The sequence below is a fragment of the Macrobrachium rosenbergii genome, chromosome 17 (assembly GCF_040412425.1).
Source record: "Macrobrachium rosenbergii isolate ZJJX-2024 chromosome 17, ASM4041242v1, whole genome shotgun sequence".
Lineage (NCBI taxonomy): Eukaryota > Metazoa > Arthropoda > Malacostraca > Decapoda > Palaemonidae > Macrobrachium > Macrobrachium rosenbergii.
In genome coordinates, this window is record NC_089757.1 from 6,596,270 (window position 1) to 6,615,916 (window position 19,647).

The 19,647-nt window shown below is 38.7% G+C and overlaps 1 protein-coding gene across 2 annotated transcripts in view; it reads left to right on the plus strand.

Moving 5' to 3' along the window:
- The window catches only part of Reck (Reversion-inducing-cysteine-rich protein with kazal motifs), a 135,429-nt gene extending 116,954 nt beyond the window's left edge, over positions 1 to 18,475 (plus strand). For both annotated transcript variants that reach the window (XM_067119483.1, XM_067119484.1), the window contains exons 16-17: positions 14,481 to 14,653; positions 17,828 to 18,475. In XM_067119483.1, the coding sequence (XP_066975584.1) occupies positions 14,481 to 14,653; positions 17,828 to 18,323 (669 nt within the window). In that variant the 3' untranslated portion in view covers positions 18,324 to 18,475. The remainder of the gene's footprint in view (positions 1 to 14,480; positions 14,654 to 17,827) is intronic.
- The last annotated feature ends 1,172 nt before the right edge of the window (positions 18,476 to 19,647 follow it).

Sequence of the window (19,647 nt, forward strand, 5' to 3'; positions counted from 1 at the left end):
ATATATATATATAAATACACACACACACACATATATACATATATATATGCATATGTACATTATATATATATATATATATATATATATATATATATATATATATATATATATATATATATATATATATATATATATATATATATATATATATATATATATATGTGTGTGTGTGTGTGTGTTGTGTGTGTGATGTTATAGTGTTCTTTATGAATTTGGAAAAATATTTAATGATGACTTTGAATACATGGTCAGATAAATAATTTTCATCTTGTTCTCCGTTCACCATTTCTCAATGTATGTATGTATGTTTGCACATCAAGCTGAGCTTGCTGTTGATAAAAAAGAAGACCTGTTGTTTTTAAAGCCAAGAATTGCTAGACGAAAATAAAATTGACTGAGAAGTTTGTACAGTAAAGCCGTCACACTGACCGAAGCTTCTCAGTGTTTATAAAGTTGGACGGACGGGTAAGTAGTCACATTGCGATTATAAGCGTTACCTGTCTAAGTATATCCATTTATTTATCTCTTTAATCCTCTTCCTTCCCTCCGTATCAGCTAGACAATCCCTGATCTCTTCATTCTTCTTTCCTGCTTCATCCCCAATCATCCTTATTCGATCCTCTTCTCCATCTCCGTCTCTGCTCACCCATTTGTTCCTGAAATTCCTTTGCGCGTAGTTAGATCTGTGACTTCAAGTTCGCGATGTTTAAGAAAGAGCGGTATCCAACAAGTGGATCTTCTGCGACCTCAGTTTCATGAGGTTAGAAAGGTTGGATGGTATGATACTAGTGGCCCTTTAGTGAGGTGTAGAAGCCATTGCAGTGTGCTACCGTTGAGCATCCTATGACTACAAGTTCTCGCGCTTTAGGAAGCCAGGACAGAGTCGTAACATTGGATCTTCTGTGATTTTAGCTTTGAGATTTGCAAAGCCACGCCCGTGTCATTTAGTGTTTCTTCTGTAATTTCATTTCTTTAATATTTATAAATTCAAGGGAGGAGCATATCAGTGGGTTTTTTATGATTTCAGTTCTGTAAGTTGTAGAAAACCACTGTAGTTTGCCAGTTGATCTACTGGGCTTTTTGTATTATGACGCTGCCATATCACTAGATCTGTCATTTCAGTTCAGTGAGATTTAGAAAGCGAGGGTAGTATGTTACCAGTGGATCTTCCATAATTCCAGTTCCAGGGTCATTAGAAAACCAGTGGAGTATCACACCAGTGGCTTATCTGCAGTTTCTGCTCGTGATTAAAGAGCCCCAGAAATATCATACCAGTAGATCACCTGTGATCTCAGTTCAGTGAAATGTAGTATGCTGGGTATTATTGTACAATGGATCTTCCTTGATTTCAGTTCCATGAGCTTTAGAAATCATGTGGAGTATTATACCAGTGAACTCCAGAAATATCAGTTTTATAAGATTTAGTACACCAGGGCAGTATCGTACAGCGGATCTGGGGTTTCACTTCTGCGAGGTATAGAAAGTCCCATCAGTATCATACCAGTCGATCTACCATGATTTCAGTTATATGAGATTTAGAAAGCCAAGACTAAATTGTACCAGTGAATCGTTTGTGATTTCAGTTCTGTGAGTTGCAGAAAACCACAACCATAGTGTGCCAGATGATGCTCTGGGATTTCTGTTTAATGAAATTTGGAATTAAAGGCTGTGTCATGTCATTTGATCTTCTGTGATTTCAGCTGTATGTGATTTAGAGACCAAGGACAGTATTGGAGCAATGGATCACCTTTGATTTAAGTTCTTTGAGAATTAAAAAGCCACAGTGATATCATTCTAGTGATCTAAGATTTCAGGTGTGAGAGATTTAGGAAGCCAAGGCAGTATGATACCAGTGGATCTTCTGTTATGTCAGTTCTGTGAGGCATAGAAAACCACAACCTTACCATATCAGTTGATCATCCACGATTTCAGTATTATGACTTTTAGAAAGAAAAGGCGGTGACATATAAATGGATCTTCGTGATGTCAGTTCCAAGAGCTTTTGAAAACAAAGGGAGTAGCATACCAGAAGACGAAGATCTGTGATACCAGTTTGTTACATAAAGAACCTCAGTGATATCATACCAGTGGATCTTAATGTTGTTTCAGTTCAGGGAGAGTTAGAAAGTCAAGTTAGTATTGCATGGTTTACCCTCTGTGACTTCATTTCCAAGAGCTTTAGTAAACCAAGGGAGTGTTGTGCCAATGGACCTTTTATTATTACATTTCTATAACATTTGGGAAGCCAGGGCAGTATCATACCAGTGGATCTTCGGTGTCAGTTCTGTAAGGTTTGGAAAGTTACAACAGTATGATCTTCTGTTATTTCAGTGTTACGAGAGCTTAAATGGTGCATTACTAGTAAAACTTCTTTAAATTAGTATGTAACGTTAGAAACCCGACACCATATTTAACCAGGAGTCTATATCCGATGAGTCTGGGAGGGGAAAAGGCGCTGTTGTGACCTTCCTCCGTCGACCGAGCTTCTAATTAGTTCTTTTCCTTTATCTGCCGATATCTCCCGGAAGAGTTACTAGGGCCATGAGGTGTCGACCCTGAAGCATAAACTCAAGCATTTTACGAGTACCTAAACACCCCCCCCCCTCCCGCCATCGCTAAGCGTGCTTGACTCTCCACGTCCCTCCCTCCCTCCTCTCCCGAAAAACACATGTCGACTCTCATCGGCTGGCGTCACTAGTTGGAAACCTGCAGTGTATGCTTGTTGCCCTCGCCTGATTATTTTACTAGTTGAAGAAAACAGAAAAGAGAGTTTTTCCTTTTTTCTGATTAGGTTTACGTTCTGACTTGGTCGTGAAAACTCTCACCTCCAAATAATCGCTCCCTCCTCCGCGACTTGTCCGAAATCCTAGAAAATCTCTTTCATATCTTTTTTTCATTTTTTTATTTCATGCGAGAATGAAGAAGACAGCCTTTGTCGCAGATGGGTTCGGCGCCTTTCCCGTAACGTCTTGTTTGTCCTGGCTTTTCAAAAGAAAAAATTGTAACAGGACCTGACAAGAGAGAAATAAACATAGGTGGAAGAATAGAATCCCTTCCGGGATTTCAAAATGGAGAACGTAAACAAATAACGTAACGGTTTTAATCCCAGTTTATATGACTATGAAAATTCACTTCAAAGAACCACTCTTGAAAACACGCTTTTGTTATGATGTAATTTCTTTTTATATGGATCAAGTGAAAAGTCTGTGAACTTGCACAAGAAACTTACACAGAAAAAATCACCGTTTGTGTGAATTGTTAATAATGAAAAGCCTCAACGGAGTATTGACGAAGGGCTTAAGTTTCTAGTATCGGGAAAGACTGTACAATGGTTCAAGACTTTCCGAGGCGCGTGAAATAGTCCGGCAGTTTTATATATAAAAAAAAAGAGATTGACAGGTGAAATGACCAATTTGACCTCGAGACCAAGACTTCTTTTTCAGAGAGCTTTTATGCAATTTGAGTTTGTTATGAGAATATACAGTATTCAGTTAGTTCTTCTTTATCATCGCCTGGAACGCTGCATGACGCAAAGACCTCTGAAATTCCGCCACTCATATCTTTCCTGTGCTTTCTCTTCCACAAATCTCCACTCACGCCCAGCCTCCATTATCATAGTTCTCATCCAAGTGGGTCTGGATCCCTCTTTCTTCGCTGCCTTATCTACATATGGAACATCCGTAATTTCCCTTGTGGTATCATTCCTAACTCATTCCTGTCATCGTGTTCCTAATTTTCTTCTTAAATCTTGCTTCTCAAATCGACAACCGTATACTTCATTGTCATGCCATTATCATGCCATTATTCATTTCTACATAGAAATACGAATTGTAATACTTATTTATGATCTTGCTTTCGTATGCAATATCGTTCTACTTGTTTTCCTAACATTATTCAGCCTGCCCATTGTTGGACTGGCCATTTTCAGTCTTTCATTGTATTCCGATTTTAAAGAACTGGTATTGGATGTTAATTTTCCTAAATATTTGAAAGATTCGACATCATTAACCCTTTCTCCTTCAGTTATTTCATCCCTTCGTGCATGCTCTGTACTCATTACTCTGTTTTTCCAAGACGTATTTCGAGTCCCGTCTCTCTAGATATGTGATGCATTCTATTTAGCAAGCTCTGCAAAATTTGCGCTGTTTTGTTGATTAAATTAGTTAATCAAATAATAATTCCTTTAATGGCCTCCGGAGACATCAAAGTAGCCAATTTAACGGATTCCTTTTCTTTCTTTCTTTAAATCTTCAGCTGAAAACCCTTGTGTACAGAGTCAACAGACTATAAACCCAAGAGAGCTCTAAAGGGAAATCAGACTGCAGAGAGAGAGAGTTACAGGAAAAGATGGTAAATAAATAAATGTGAAGGAAAAGAAAATAAAACCGGTACACCTAAATTCAAGAGACATCAACATAAAGGAGAAGCAATTTGCTTCTTGCTTAAACATTTGCAGATGAGAAGATTCCACAACCTCACTAGGCAAAGTATTCTGCATTTTGGTTGTAGCCAGGATAAAACTCCAGCAGACTGTTACATAATAACAGTCAAAGAGATTGTACGGTGCATAATGTCCCTAAGCATTTAGGGGAAACCACTTTGAAAATAATGTTATTACGGCCTCCGGTACGGATACGTACCCGTTCATTTAGAATGACTGCTAGAGATACGTACCGCTAGTCGTACCCATAACAGCTCTACTACCAGTACAAGCCCTTATACCCTTGCAATAAATTCCATTGATATGGTCGACAGTGTCGATAGCATTTTTTGGTACGGTTCGCGCACAAACATACTTCACTGATTTTACTGATATAATACATTACGGACACTTCTGAGCATATTGTCGTACGTAAATTTGTGATATCTCATAGGACAGTTGAATATACTGGAGACAGTAATTAACCATAAATACGACTGGTTGTGACATCGCTTACATCACAGGACTTTTATCTTTGTAATGGCCTATGTGTTTAATAGCCACAGATTTTGTACACAGTGCCTAGAAGATTTCACTGTGTAAATAAGTTTTTCAGTATACGGGTTTATTAATGCTTTCTCTGAATATATATCAAACTTCGTGGCTTTCAGTTAAATGACATTTGCTCGGATGTCACTGCCAATATTCAATATGAAATATAGTTCTACCAACTGCCACCAAGACCACGAGTTGTCGCTGGCAAATGCTAGTAATTTCTTCAAGCTATTCAACATGGAACATTATAAAACGCATGAAATATGTAGAATTGAATTCAGATGAAAGCATGGGCTCCTGGTTATCCAAGGCGACCTACTCACGTCCTTCCTGCAGAAGCCTGGAGGACAAGGTACTCCTCTTTAGCCAATGTACCTTTCACTCGCTTCAAGTAGGGAATTTGTCTATTGTTGTATGCGTGTCATTTGGTATTATCGTTCCTATTAACTTTCTTGCAAGTGCTTGAAATTTTGAATGGTATAACTGCAAGGCGGAAATCGGGCCCCAATTTAAAAAAAGTCTTAATGAGGAACGAAATTGGACTACTTCCAGATATGACAAAATCGATCGAATCCAAACCTGGACAGCCTGGTGGGTAAAAAATGGGGCCAGTTTTACTTTTGAGTGTAGCTTGATTCGTAGTTTTTTTTAGGCGTAATTAAGTAGTATATATTTCCTTCTTCTCCTCCCACCGCCTTCTCTCTCTCTCTCCTCTCCTCTTCCCCTTCCCTTCTCTCTCTTTCTTTCTGTCTGTGTCTCTGTGTGGTTTCAGGCTTGAAATTAGTTGCTAGTGTAAAAGTTGGTTGCCAATTTCCCTCTCTCTCTCTCTCTCTCTCTCTCTCTCTCTCTCTCTCTCTCTCTCTCTCTCTCTCTCTCTCTCTCTCGTTGAAATGGGGGTATATAATTGTTCCTTTTAATGAATTTTTCAGTTTTTTGTGCGGGAATGGTGCGATATTTAAATGGACTCTCATTGATTTGTACAGCGGAGGTTATGTAATCGGTTGGGTACGCTGTTCTCAGCCGATGGTTACTGGGAGGTGAGAGTCTAGGTGGGCAATTTTCCTATCTTGATTTTTTATTCATCAAACCCCTACACCTGTCTTTCTTTTTTTGAGTTAAAACTAGGGTGACAGTAAACTAATCCTCTCAGCAGTCAAGGTATAAATGTTAGCTTCGACTGTGTTGTACATATTCCTGTTGAGTTTTTGTACCGTGTACTTAGAATTGAAATCATCCCATCACCTACATGATGCCTAATAATAATAATAATAATAATAATAATAATAATAATAATAATAATAATAATAATAATAATAATAATAAAACTAGTGCAATACTAAGATTATTCAAAATAATCTAAACACATGTAAGAAACTTATGAAAAAAGGTAATTAAAAAAGGTAATACCAAAAGACATGGATATAAAAATAAAAGACTTCATCATTCAAATACCAATTTGAAGTGGGTGGAAGGCACACTGGCCAAAAAGGAGCACACTGTCTCTTCCAGGCTTCTACAGGAAGGACGTAAGCAGGTCCCCTTGAATAACAAGGATCTCTGGGCTCCACAATTAAGCCGGCAAAGAGGCTCATATTATAAAACAAGGCCTTTGGGCTTCTCTGGAGAGACCAGAGGGTCCCCGGCAGCACCAGGGACCAAATATTCCCTCTGAAATCTCCCGAGGATAGCCTTTATTAGTCAGATTGATTTGTGTTTGTCTTGAAAAGACCCAACACAGTCCTGCTTTCTAAAGCTCCTTGAGGTCACGGAATCTCTCCTTAGCTCTAGGGACTTATAGTTGGTTCCAGGATGGATTCCGTGTCTTCAAGGAGCTTTAGAAAGCAGGAGCTGTGTTGTGTGGGTTTTTCCAAGACTAACTCAAATCAGTTTGGCTAATACAGGCTATCCCCCGGGGATTCCGGAGGATATCTTTGGTCCCTGGTGTTGCCAAGGACCCTCTGGTCTTCCCAGAGAAGTCCAAAGGCCTGGTTTTATGAAGTAGGCCTCTTTGAGTGCTAAATTTTAGTTAGCTTGAATTCCAGCGCCTCTGGATTTCAGATTCTTGCTACCGTGTATGCTAGTAAAATCAGTTCTTTTTTGGCCTGTTCATGTAATTTCTGTCTGGATCAACGCTGCCAGTACTCGTCGGAACATGAGCTTCTCTTGTAAGGCTTCACATCTTTGTACTCTTTAATTGCTGAGCTAAGGTCGTCTAGCGAGCTGAATTTCGCTGAAAGTTCCACCTTGGTCGTCGTCATCATTTCGTAATCTGGAGAGGTAAACAAACAGTGACATGTTAACAGGGCTCAAGACTGCAGACTGCAGACTGAGCATTGTACGGCCCTGCATTCGTAGCCACTTATTGTTATTATTATTATTATTATTATTATTATTATTATTATTATTATTATTATCCATTTACTGGCGAACTGTGATAATTGTGAAATCAGCCCAAGCGATTTTTTCCTAACACTCGTAAGGTTTATCGTTATTCTTATCAGAATCTGAGAGAGAGAGAGAGAGAGAGAGAGAGAGAGAGGACCCCTACTGACCATCTGGGCAAGGGTTGCAGTGATTTGATAAAGAGATTAAATCCCCCAAAATTGCACTAGCGGTTTCAAGAGGACTTGTTGCAACCTTTTAATCATATATCTTGCCGTTTCATGCATCTATCACTACTATTACCACCGTTACCTCTTCTACTACAAATAATGAAATAGCAGTACTTCTAATAATAATAATAATAATAAAAAGAATATTCAGACATAAAGTTGATAAGATCTTACTTTTGAAAATGGGTTTCATCCAGTTCCTTAAGGAAGACTGGACTGACTATTGAAGTACTCAAGAAATTGATATTATCATATTCTATCGACCCTGTTCTTCATCCTTCATCATCGTCTTTTTCTTATTTTGCTTCTGTATTTGGTATGGGTGACACAACGTAATTAATTTCGCTGGTGAGTCGGTAGACACCCCTTGATGCATTATTCAATACTGGAGGGAGAGAGAAAGTTAGAGAAGCATCTTGAAAATGAGAGAGAGAGAGAGAGAGAGAGAGAGAGAGAGAGAGAGAGAGAGAGAGAGAGTAAATAAATTCTCGTTGCCTGAATTATGCACGAAAATCTCCTTCAGGAGAGATGTTAGTGCGTGAAAGAGGCACATACTTGGCGTAAAGTCCTACAAAACTTTAATTTTATTCTCCCCTTCTCGTCCCCTTTACTCAGTGGGCTACTAATTTTTATTTCAAAGATGAAAATTATCAAAGACTGTTTTCATAGACCTATTCATATCTTCTATTAATTGCGGAAAGGAAAACAAGACTTTCAGTAATATAGAATGATTCTATGAGGATCTTATTAAGGGAAGGCACACTATATGCTTGATTCTAAGCATGCATGTCTTTATTCTACACAACCGAACTCACGTAGCGTAGGATTGCGCACAAAAGCAACCAAGATTTTTTTTATTATAATTTTATTTTGTTCCTTAACACAGCTTCGATTTACGACGCAGAAAAAAAAATGACGCATCGCACGTACAACATTCAGTAAGAGAGTCTTTAATGAACTGGAGCCCAGACGCAATACACTCCATTTTTTCACGTCCTCCATAGACAACACTTTTCCCCCTTTTATATTTTTGCGTTTGTTCAAGGGGAGGGGAGTACCCTTAGGAGGGGATAGAGGACGGAATTGCCATCTACCTCCCCCCCTCCCCCCTCCCCCCCCAAAAAGGCGTTATCACTCAGCCATCACTCATGTCAGTCGACGACTTGTAAAGTCAATGTAATCCTGCCTCGACTTCCATCATTAGGCCCAAAACATTCATTTATTCAGGCAGGCCTCGACGAGGTAATCGCTATCCAGTCGGAGACCAAATATTCTCTCTCTCTCTCTCTCTCTCTCTCTCTCTCTCTCTCTCTCTCTCTCTCTCTCTCGTGTCATCTGCTGAGACAGCCTTTTTCAAATTCCTCTTGACTGTATGCCAGTTCCTCCTTATCTAATTCCTATTTTTTCGTCTGGAAAGGGAAATTCTGTTCGTCCTTTCTGAATGTTGCCAGAGTTAGTATTTAAAATAATAATAATAATAATAATAATAATAATAATAATAATAATAATAATAATAATAATAATAATAATTCTGTAATTGTTATAATTCATTCATTATAAGTAACTCAGTTGTCATCGCTGTTCTAGGGGAGTGTTGCAGTATATTTTATTAATGTTATTATCATAATTATATTATTGATAAACATATTTACCATGAATTATTCTGACCTTTTTTCAGGAAAATGAAATGCTGGATTTTTCTGTTTCGTGAAAAATATTTATTTTGCCCATTTGACAGTCCTTCCACGGATTTTATTTCATTTAAGGACTTTGAAAGTTGTTCCTTTTTTGACATTCTTTTATTTGACGGTTTTTGTAATAATGTACTCGTTATAAAATTAACTAAGGATCAAATATCATCATTTGTTCCCGTTGCGACTCAATTGATTTTTTTTTTAATGTATCTGTGAAGGCTGAGTTTTTACCTTTTTGGCATTAGTTACTATTTGTCGAACTTGGCTGTTGATTCTCTTTTCATAAATTGTCCACGTCAATAAATGAAATGGACAGTTAGTTATTTTTTTTTTAATTCTCTTTTGATATCCTATCTTATCTTATCTTATCTTATTTTTATCATTGCATCAAGTAGCGTGTTTTTATATTTAACACCGTCAGTTAGCAGAGATAAGCAACACTGGTCATGGTCAGCAATTGGATGGGTGACCGCCATGAGCCCGCTGAACTTGCATTGGAAAGGTCGTGGAGCTAGCAACTTAACGTTACCCCTTTTAAGGACAAAAGTGCATATTTATTTTGGCTAGGTCGTAAGGTTTGTGGTACCGTCCCTGTGAGTGCTGTTTATTTATTGATTTTTTAATTTATATATTAACGTAATTTATATATTTGTTTGTTGGTCGAGTTGTTTATTCTAGTTCATTCAATTTTTGTAAAGCAAGTATAAAAGTTTGAGTGACTCTCTGTACCCATTTTTATCGTGCACTAAATTAAGGTCCAAAGAAACAGCATTTTCCCCCGAAAGCCATTCCCCTACAAGCACGTATCTCTCTCATTAATTTTCCCTTAGAGAAGTGACAACGTCCTCAAAGACTCTCATGATAAATTTCGCAAGGCATCGATTCCGTAGGACCGCTCCTGTGGAATAAGATCGGCTGCGTCAGGTGGTACAGTGAATTATTAATATTGAAAACAAATGGTTTCAACGGTATTCAGCTTATACAGTTTTCTCTATTTTTTTTTTTATATTCTCATCAGCAGGTAGATGATATGACAAATTTTCAAAAGTTACGGAAAATATATACTGCTTTCGTTGTTTATTAACAGATCTTGTGTTCTGACGCACATTCTGGCGGTCATCTACAGATATAGAGAAGGTGTTCAGGTTATACCAGAGCCGGGCAGCGGGTTTCTGGTTAGCGGAAGTCCGGGCCGGTCTTACCATTGGTCAGTTGCGATGCCGGATGTTTTTGCTGTAAAGCTCGCATCCTAAGACGTTGGGACTTCCTTGGTAGTATTGATCGGGGAGGTTGGGGTATCTGTTGGTGTGCCCCCCACTGGTGTGACTGGTGTAATGGCTTGCTCCGGTTCGGGTATGATTCTTCCGTTTTATTTTTCTCGTTGGCGTTTGGCGCCGGTCCTTTTCCTGCGTTTCTTTCCGCCTCCCTTTCTGGCGTCGGTCGATTTTATGCGTCCCTTCTTACGTTGTTTGTTGTGATATTGGAATGACAGTCTGTTTAGGTGGTGGTATGGCCGTACTTTGTTTTTTCTATCTCACTCTCGACGGTATTTGGCGCCGACTGATTTCTTACATTTCTCCATCTGATAGTAGGGAGAAATTCGTTTTCATTTACAATATTAATGCTGGACTTCTTTCTAGGTTATGTAAGGCTTCGAGAGGACTTTCTCACCTTCTGTTACGGGAGCGAAACTTTCCTTAATTTTGGCCTTCTCATCTTCCAGGAATTTTTGTGCCACATTCCCCGTCTTCCTTAGTAGAGCCTTCATCAGCATGCCATTCATTTACTCTAATTCTGGTTTGCTGTTCAACCGTTTTGTTCGAGAAGCAGCCACTGATAAGTGTCCGGCTTTTTGTGCGTCGAAACGTAAGAGTTAATAAATAAACGACACCAGGATATTTTTCCATGTCCTTTGGAAATTGTTGTATCCTCCACCAGCTGATAAGACGAATATAATACGAAAAATTGAGAAAACTTTGTATACGCTGAATGCTTTGGAAACAGCAGTTGCTTTCAGTAACAGTGCCCAAAAGAGGGACTCCTACATTATTATTATTATTATTATTATTATTATTATTATTATTATTATTATTATTATTATTATTATTATTATTATTATTATTATTATTGCGCAAATTTTGGTAAATACGATAGCAAGCAATTGTGGAAGAGAATCTATAATCAAAATATTGAAGATGGGAGACGGCCCAAAGAAGTACGAAAAAATTCAGCTCGATGTGGCTTTTCAAGACATTATTATTATTATTATTATTATTATTATTATTATTATTATTATTATTATTATTATTATTATTATTATTATTATTATTTTATTATTATTATTATGTTCCCATGTATACATGGAACGAGCCAAAAATGCTAGTGCCTTCCTAGAATGCATAAACAGAAAATCGAAGAACCACGATAAAGAAGAACAATTAAAACACGCAAGAACGTAAAACGAAAATGAAGCTGAATTGACAACTAATATGGACGTTACCCATTGGGAATCGAGGCACGCACTGCACTTCATACGGAAATTTTACTCTAAGGGAACTCACCGTCGTACAAATTGAAGCAGTTGGTAGTCAGTGCAGATATTCACGTGATACTTTGAGGCGGTCACTAGATTGGCCTTTTTGTCTTCTCGCTTCCTGCTTTTTGGGTACTGTATGAGAGCGTTCGATGAATTAGTACTAGCAGTGCTCACTGCTCAGTTACGGAGACCCTCTAGACAAAGTTCGGAAGTGAGACATCGCAGAGGGTGAAATAACGTTGTAGAAAGGAAATAACATATGTAAACTGTTGCTCAGTGAGTCAGTGATGGAATTCCTTTGTAGAATATTCTGCGTTCACGCGTCCTCAGTTATATTAGGTCAAAAGTAAAGCTTTGTATGGAACTTTTTTCCCAAGAATTTCTCTTACTGTGAAATAGTAAGTGCAAGATTTAAACTTTTTGCATAAGTCTCACTGATTAATCCTCTAGGGGGATTGAGTCAGAGATGACACCTCTTGCGGAAACTTCATTTCTTGTTTAGTCATAGAAACCATAAAGAAACTTCCTTGTTTCTTTACAGAAACTTATTGACTCATCCTACATATGTACAAACTTCTTCCCTTATTTATCGTTCGGCTGAATTGGGTAAAAAATGACACCGCTTGCAACTTCTCCATGGCTTCACACATCCAAAAGCCTCATCGGAGGCTTGTCATCCCTTTTCTAAAAGTATGGATCAACCCTATTTCAATCGTTCGTAAATTTTTCATGCACCCTGGATGTATATAAATGTGGAGACAGATATTCTTAAATGAGCGGTCCCATTGGCACTGGATTCAAATAAATGGTTCCCGTAGCATCAAATAGGTCTCAATAAAGGCTGTGAAGCCACTCAGAGCACCTTCCAGCTGAATTTGCAGTTCTTCTTGATTGGCTCATAAATAGAACCGGTGTCACCATTTGTTATTTTCTATTAGTAGTTATTTTTTCCATTCTTGGGTGGCTGCATTTTGGGGAGAAAGGTTAGAGAGTACGACACAAAGGAGGAAGGAAAGGGATTTAATATTGAAAAAAGACCTTAGGTAACTCACTATTGTTAACATGGAAAAATCACGCTATGTGCTATAACTATACAAACCTTACGTAACTTAATACTGAAATTAACCTTGCCTGACCTTGTCAGCATCTTTCCAAACTTAATGCTATACAACTCCTTCTCATTTAACCAAACCTAACCTAACAGTGACAAATCTTACTCAACTTCACAAGAGTCTTAGTAGAGTAACATCTTAATCAGCTCAGTGGTCTGGTTAAACTAAGGTATACTTAACTTTTTAGCCAATCAAACCCAACCTTACTTCATCTAGCCAAATGTAACCTGAACCAAACCTAATTTTACATAACCGAAGCTTTAACTTCCGGACCTCCGTGAGTCTAGGAAATATCTTCAGGTCGCCCCCGCCCCCTTCCTTTTTTTATTATTATTTTTTAAACCTTCTGTTTTTGCGCTGTTTGTTCGATTAGCTTTGGCACATTCAACAAGAGTGCTCCCACATGAGCTGTGTTTGTTTTGAATGCTGGCAATTGTTTAAAGATTAAAGCTTGAGGGAAGCTGGCTGACAGATAATAAGATAATAAGATATGGGTTATGTAAGTGTATTAATTCAGTAAACACCTTTAAATATGCAATGGAAACTCCACTTGTAGAGAGACCTGAACTGGAGTAAAGTCTTTCTGTTATTATTATTATTATTATTATTATTATTATTATTATTATTATTATTATTATTATTATTATTATTATTATTATTAACGAAGGATGAGAGAAGTACTTGCAGTTCTAAGAACAGGAAACTTGCAAAAGAGAGAGAGAGAGAGAGAGAGAGAGAGAGAGAGAGAGAGAGAGAGAGAGAGAGAGAGAGATGTATATAAGAGTGTCACCGTATTTAGAGGGTAGCGCAAACATGGTATCAGAAGAAATAAACAGTCAGAGAAGCCTTCCACATTAATTCCAATCCTGATCAGCGCGTGGGCTAAGCATTGTAGAAAATGTCATTTCGTTCTATACAAAACACATGAGACACACCTCGGGATATTTTAAACGGTTCTCATTCTTTCCTTTCGTTTAAAGCATTTCTTGGCCACAGGGTCGCCAGCCTTTGTTTTGAATTTCCGAGGAAGAATTGATTAATCACGACGTACATTTGGCTTTCATTCGTTTTCAGCTGTAGTCTCTCTCTCTCTCTCTCTCTCTCTCTCTCTCTCTCTCTCTCTCTCTCTCTCTCTCTCTCTCTCTCTTGTGTATTGCCCTAACATATACACACAAGCCATATTTACACTCAATTTTATGCATATTATTATTTCATGTTTTGCAGATTCTCTCCTCGGCGACTGCCTTCCTCCGATATGCGCACAATCAGAATGCAAAAATATTCACATATATTACTTGTATTATCTTTATTCCTTGTATTGCACGCTCTTCATGTGTGCGTGTGTGTGTGTGTTCGCTCATGCGCGCGCGTCTACCATCCCATTTACACACAATCAACATGATGGGGATCCGTATAATTCTACTTACGTGATCATTATTTCTTTAGTTATTTGCCCAGTTGTGTTTAATTATTTATGCATTTGTTAATTTGTATGTATAAAGTATAATTATTTTTGTGTTTAATTATATTTATTTGTTTCTTCTTTGACAGACTCGATGCCTTGCAAACGGCACCGTCTGTGGTCGTGACGGGAGGACGTGGGGGTCCGAGTGCCAGGCTCATGCCCACTACGTGGCAGTGGACTACCAGGGCCCTTGCCGGGGAGTGGGCATCGACGGCAGCTCTTGTCCTTCCGTTACCTGTCCTGCGAAGCAGAGTTCCAGGTAAGTCGACGGGAGCTGACTTTTTTGCTTTGCAGAAATTTTTGGTTCTATCGCTGGCTGGCTCTTTGGGCTTCGTTGTGTCACATTGCTCCTGACGCCAGACACCCAAGGCCGTGGTAGTTGCTCCCTCTTCCTTGGGGACAGGCCCAAATTGACGTCGCAAAGTTTTGGGTCCAGAGTCCATTATACTACCGAATTATGGAAAAGCCTACTGACACTTTTATTTTACAATTTCATTTGTCGTGTATGAAAAAAATATTTTGGGGGTAGCTTTTCAGTCGACGTTCATTCTTAGATATATTAATATTCTCAAGCGTTCATTTTACATGAAGGTGATGTGAGAGAAATGGTTAGCTGTACATGACGTACAAAACAGTTTGCTTTCCAATAAAGCACGGCAGATGAGTAAAAAAATTGGTAAAGTGTTTACTTACCTAGTATTATTCCAAACCATAGAGAGAGAGAGAGAGAGAGAGAGAGAGAGAGAGAGAGAGAGAGAGAGAGAGAGACAATGAGAGAGAAGCAATGTTGTTATATTGAAAAGACGAAAACTTCAAAACAGTATATATTCTCACCAAATAACATTTGTATAATTCATAATGCATACTTCAGAATGTATTAAGATTATGCTTAAGAAACTGTTTAAAACTAGAACTAGTGTACATATGTTCTTGTAGTGTGAGCAACGTGCGTGAATGTGTGTGTGTGTGTGTGTGTGTGTGTGTATGCGTCTGTGTAAGGTGTGAATAAGGCTTCTGCTAATCGGATTAGTTATCGTCACAAAAGAAGTTAACATTCCACACTCGTCTGATTTATGGCCCAGTATGGATGTGGTTGGTCGATAGGATCCACGTCTTGTTTTGTGGGAACGTGCACTGTAGGTTATATGGCGTCACAACTACTGTTTCGGTGGGCGATGAATAAGAGATCGGGTAAAGGGAGAGTATGTCTTGTGTATATGTGTTTTTTTAAGGGGAAGCTAGTGGCCGGGCGTCACATTATCGTTTTAATGATGAGGTATGTAGTTGATGTCAAGTAGGTGTTTCTGGGTGATGGACAACTAAGGAAAGAAATGGGTGTATTTGAGGAAAGTGGGAAGCCTTTAGGGGAAGAGGAAGAGGAGGTGGTATGTCTGAGGCGTTGAGGAGTCCAAGGATTCGGATGGGGGTCCCGTAGGTAGTTTTGGACTAAAGGATAGGTGAGGACCCCCGTCCCATAGGGGTGATGGGGGAAGAGGTAAGAGGGGAGGGGCTTCCCTTTGGAGCACAGGGGGAAAGGGTGAGGTAATCAGGGGTGACACATGTACGTTTTTTGGGGGAATGAGGTGGGTGTGATTGGAAGTAGGTAGGGTGGGCGTTCCGTGGGAGGACGAGTCTATTTAGTCAATGTCGTTTCTGCCGTTGTCGATTAAACACTTCCCTAAGTGGACAAGTGTTTATTTGGACGATGCCACCCGGGCGTTCTTATGGCGAAAATGGACTGATTTGTCTAATTCTGTGACAGGGCGTCATTACAACTATGGTCTTCGACTTCTACGTCGAGAGGCGATGATGTGATCAAATATTCTTGGTTGGGTAGATGTTGCTGTTTATTTTTTATTTATCGTTTCAAATTATATTCAAAATCTGTTTAGAATAGTTGTCCTCTGGGGACCAAATTAACATTTCGTCATATTTTTTTTATTAAACAAATTTTGTATTATACATGCATTTTTCGACTGACAAGAAAGTATTTCTCTCTCTCTCTCTCTCTCTCTCTCTCTCTCTCTCTCTCTCTCTCTCTCTCTCTCTCTCTCTCGCATGTTTGTGTAAGGTAGCGTGTTATCCCGTGTTCCGCTTTCTCTGCAAATTCTGATGTACATCCAGTACAAGTAACATGAAAATTATATTACAATGTTGAAAGACAGCAGACGAACACAGATGTACCTGCGACATGCTAGTATTACTAGAACGCGTGTAAGGAGCCCGAATTGCTGCCGGCGGGGCAAGATGGAGGTTTGGCCTTTGTTGGGGATTAAAACGCTAAGAGGATTAATGGTAAAGTCTTTCAGTGAAGTTTTCTATTATGCATACTTTCTTATGTCCTTTATTTTTTACACCTCCTGACAACGGGAGGCGTTGTATGGCGTGTTTCAAATTACACATACATACAACAGAGAGAGAGAGAGAGAGAGAGAGAGAGAGAGAGAGAGAGAGAGAGAGAGAGAATAATTTCTCGTCAGCCGAGAAATTATTCTTGCTCAGGGGGCAAGAACCTGAGAGACCAGGGCATTGCAACTACAACAGATAAACAATTAGATTTCAAAAGATTATAAAATTATATTTCATTCTTATTGTGCTTCTACACGGAATTATCATTACAAGCATCTTGGAATTACGTTACTTCGTCCTGGTGATTGTTGCTTTTTAATCCTCAAACCAAGCTTATTCTAATCCTCAAGTTGTTCACTTCCCAAAAAGAAAAAGGAAGGTTCAGTTTCATTTCATGATGAAGTGTCGTTGGCGGTGTGGCTGTGTTGCCAGCGTGTTCACATTAGGTATAGTTTATGCAAGAGACTTGACGTGATTCTTCTTCGAGAATTAAAATCAGAAACATGGAGTAAGAAGGAATCACTTCATATCAGTCCCGTACCGACTTCGAGAAGTCTCTCTGCGGGTCCAACAGTCTGTCTGTTTCTCTGCCTGTCCAACAGTCTGTCCTTTTATCTGTCCGTGTCTGTCACTCTTACCAGTATTTTCATTGATGTTCAGCGTGATTGATCATTCTTAAAGACTTCATTTCTTCCTAGTTCCGTTACAGGGGAAACTAAAAGAAATAGGAATGGAATGAGGAAGTGGAAAAAGAATTCATCAAAAATAATTGCCATAGTAAATGCATTTTAAAGATCATTCGAATTTTAACTCATTCTTCGTTTACTGTGACGTAATCACTTTTTTTTATTATATTTCAAATGCTTAATGATCAGTCAGTTGTTAGATATAATAGTTTGCACCTTTGTGCAATACAAGTTCCATGGAAAAAAATGTTAGATCTTTGAACTCTCGAATACAGCAGCACTTGCACACCGTCGATTTCCGTTCTTTATTTAGTCATAAAATGTTTTCTATCATGTAATGTCGTAATGTACTTTTATATATTTTTGTTTGTCATGAGTTTACTTCTCTCCCGTTGTAGGTGCGTGGGCGTGGAATCCAACGGCTGGTGCTGTGGCCGCGTCTGCGGAGGAGGAATGGCCATGGCCTGGTCGACAAGGGCCGTCGAGGTGGCCTCCGTCGTCCTGCCTCATCACCGGCCGCTGACAGTGGCCGCCCTCATGGCTTCCTTGGCTGCCCATGTCACCGTGTCCGAATGCGAGATCCGAGGGCAGCTCACCCTCGATGGATACCTGCTGGTTCTGGTCACACCCACGGCCTCTCACTCGCCCTCGCCGCCGCCGTTGGTCGCGGCTGCTTGCGTCGTCGAGGCGGAACGACTCGTTGGCGTCGTCAGAGCAAGATCTCCCAGACTAGTGGCTTCCTTGCCCGCTGCAGCTCTCACTTTAGCGGCTCCCGCCCACACCAGTGCAGCGGGCACTGCTGCGTACCCTCGTCGCCCGACAGTGCTGGGCATCGTGGTTGTCGCACTGGCACTTTTGGTGCCAAAGTACTTGGCGGAAATTGCATTATCTTAGCCCTCGGCGTGTCTTACGCAGATACAAGACTTGACTTGAACGTGTGCTAATTATTTATTCTCTTTTTGTACTGAAATGACGACGCATGTTACTATGGAAAATAGTAATGTAAGAGTTCTCCATCCTTATTCATGTGGCGCATATTGTGCCTGCAGTATGCATATAGGTCAATATTATACGTAACAAGATTATAATGCATAAACAGAGATCGGCGTTTGTGAATAAACTGCTTGCAGTGAAATTCTTTTTTAATGTTGGCAATTTAACTTTATGGTGTACATTTAGAGTTCATTTGCGTTGACGTTATGAATAAGCTCTGAAGTGACGCTGAATTATGAAAAAAGTTGATATGGGTGCTATGTTATTTCACCTTCAGGGATTTATCTCAGCGAAAATTTAGAAGAGTGTGACGTAGCGATGCTTTGTTTTCTAAATTAAAAATTGTATCTACTTTAGAGTAATATAGTACTGTTCATAAAAGATTAAACCGTTCATAGTGAAGAAATAAAGATTTTGCTTATATGATTAACCTTTTGAAACTTAGATTAGATTTATTTTCGAGTAACTTGACGATGACTGATTCAACTCGTGTAAAACAATTTTGTGTAATTGTACGAGAACTTGAAGTGCGTTCAATTCAAACTTTTGCGGTTTTCGAACGAAAGTAAACAGAGCATCTGTGACGTCCTCCTCTTCTTGGAATCGTTGTCTTGACCTCGTGTGCCAATTTAAAAAGTGCCAATAGGGTCACTCCGATTCAAATGATGCCAAAGTTCCTAGGAGTTAGTAGATTGCTGAAGAGAGTTTAACATTTTATTTAGAAATAAGGTCACTTATTGAACAGTTATTGATGATTTTTATACGCAGAGGAGTCTTTTAATGACTCGGTGATGAAAACGATTGAGAAGTTTTGTAAGTCCTGATAATGACTCTGAAGAAATTAGTTATTGAACCTCTGATGTAGTTGTTACTTAACATTATTCATGACGCAGATATGATAAGAAAACAAGATATTATGTTCACATCTTGTGAAAGGAAAGAGGTAAGATGTTATTTAGTTGATAAAGCGAAACGTGATTTCAAGTTTATCTTCTTAATCTGTTTTTATTTATATTGTATGTTGTCTTTGGTTTGATTGAGTTTATACAGACATACATACATACATACATATACATATATATATATATATATATACATACATACATATACATATATATACATATATATATATATATATATATATATATATATATATATATATATTATATATATATATATATATATATATATATATATATATATATATATATATATATATATATAT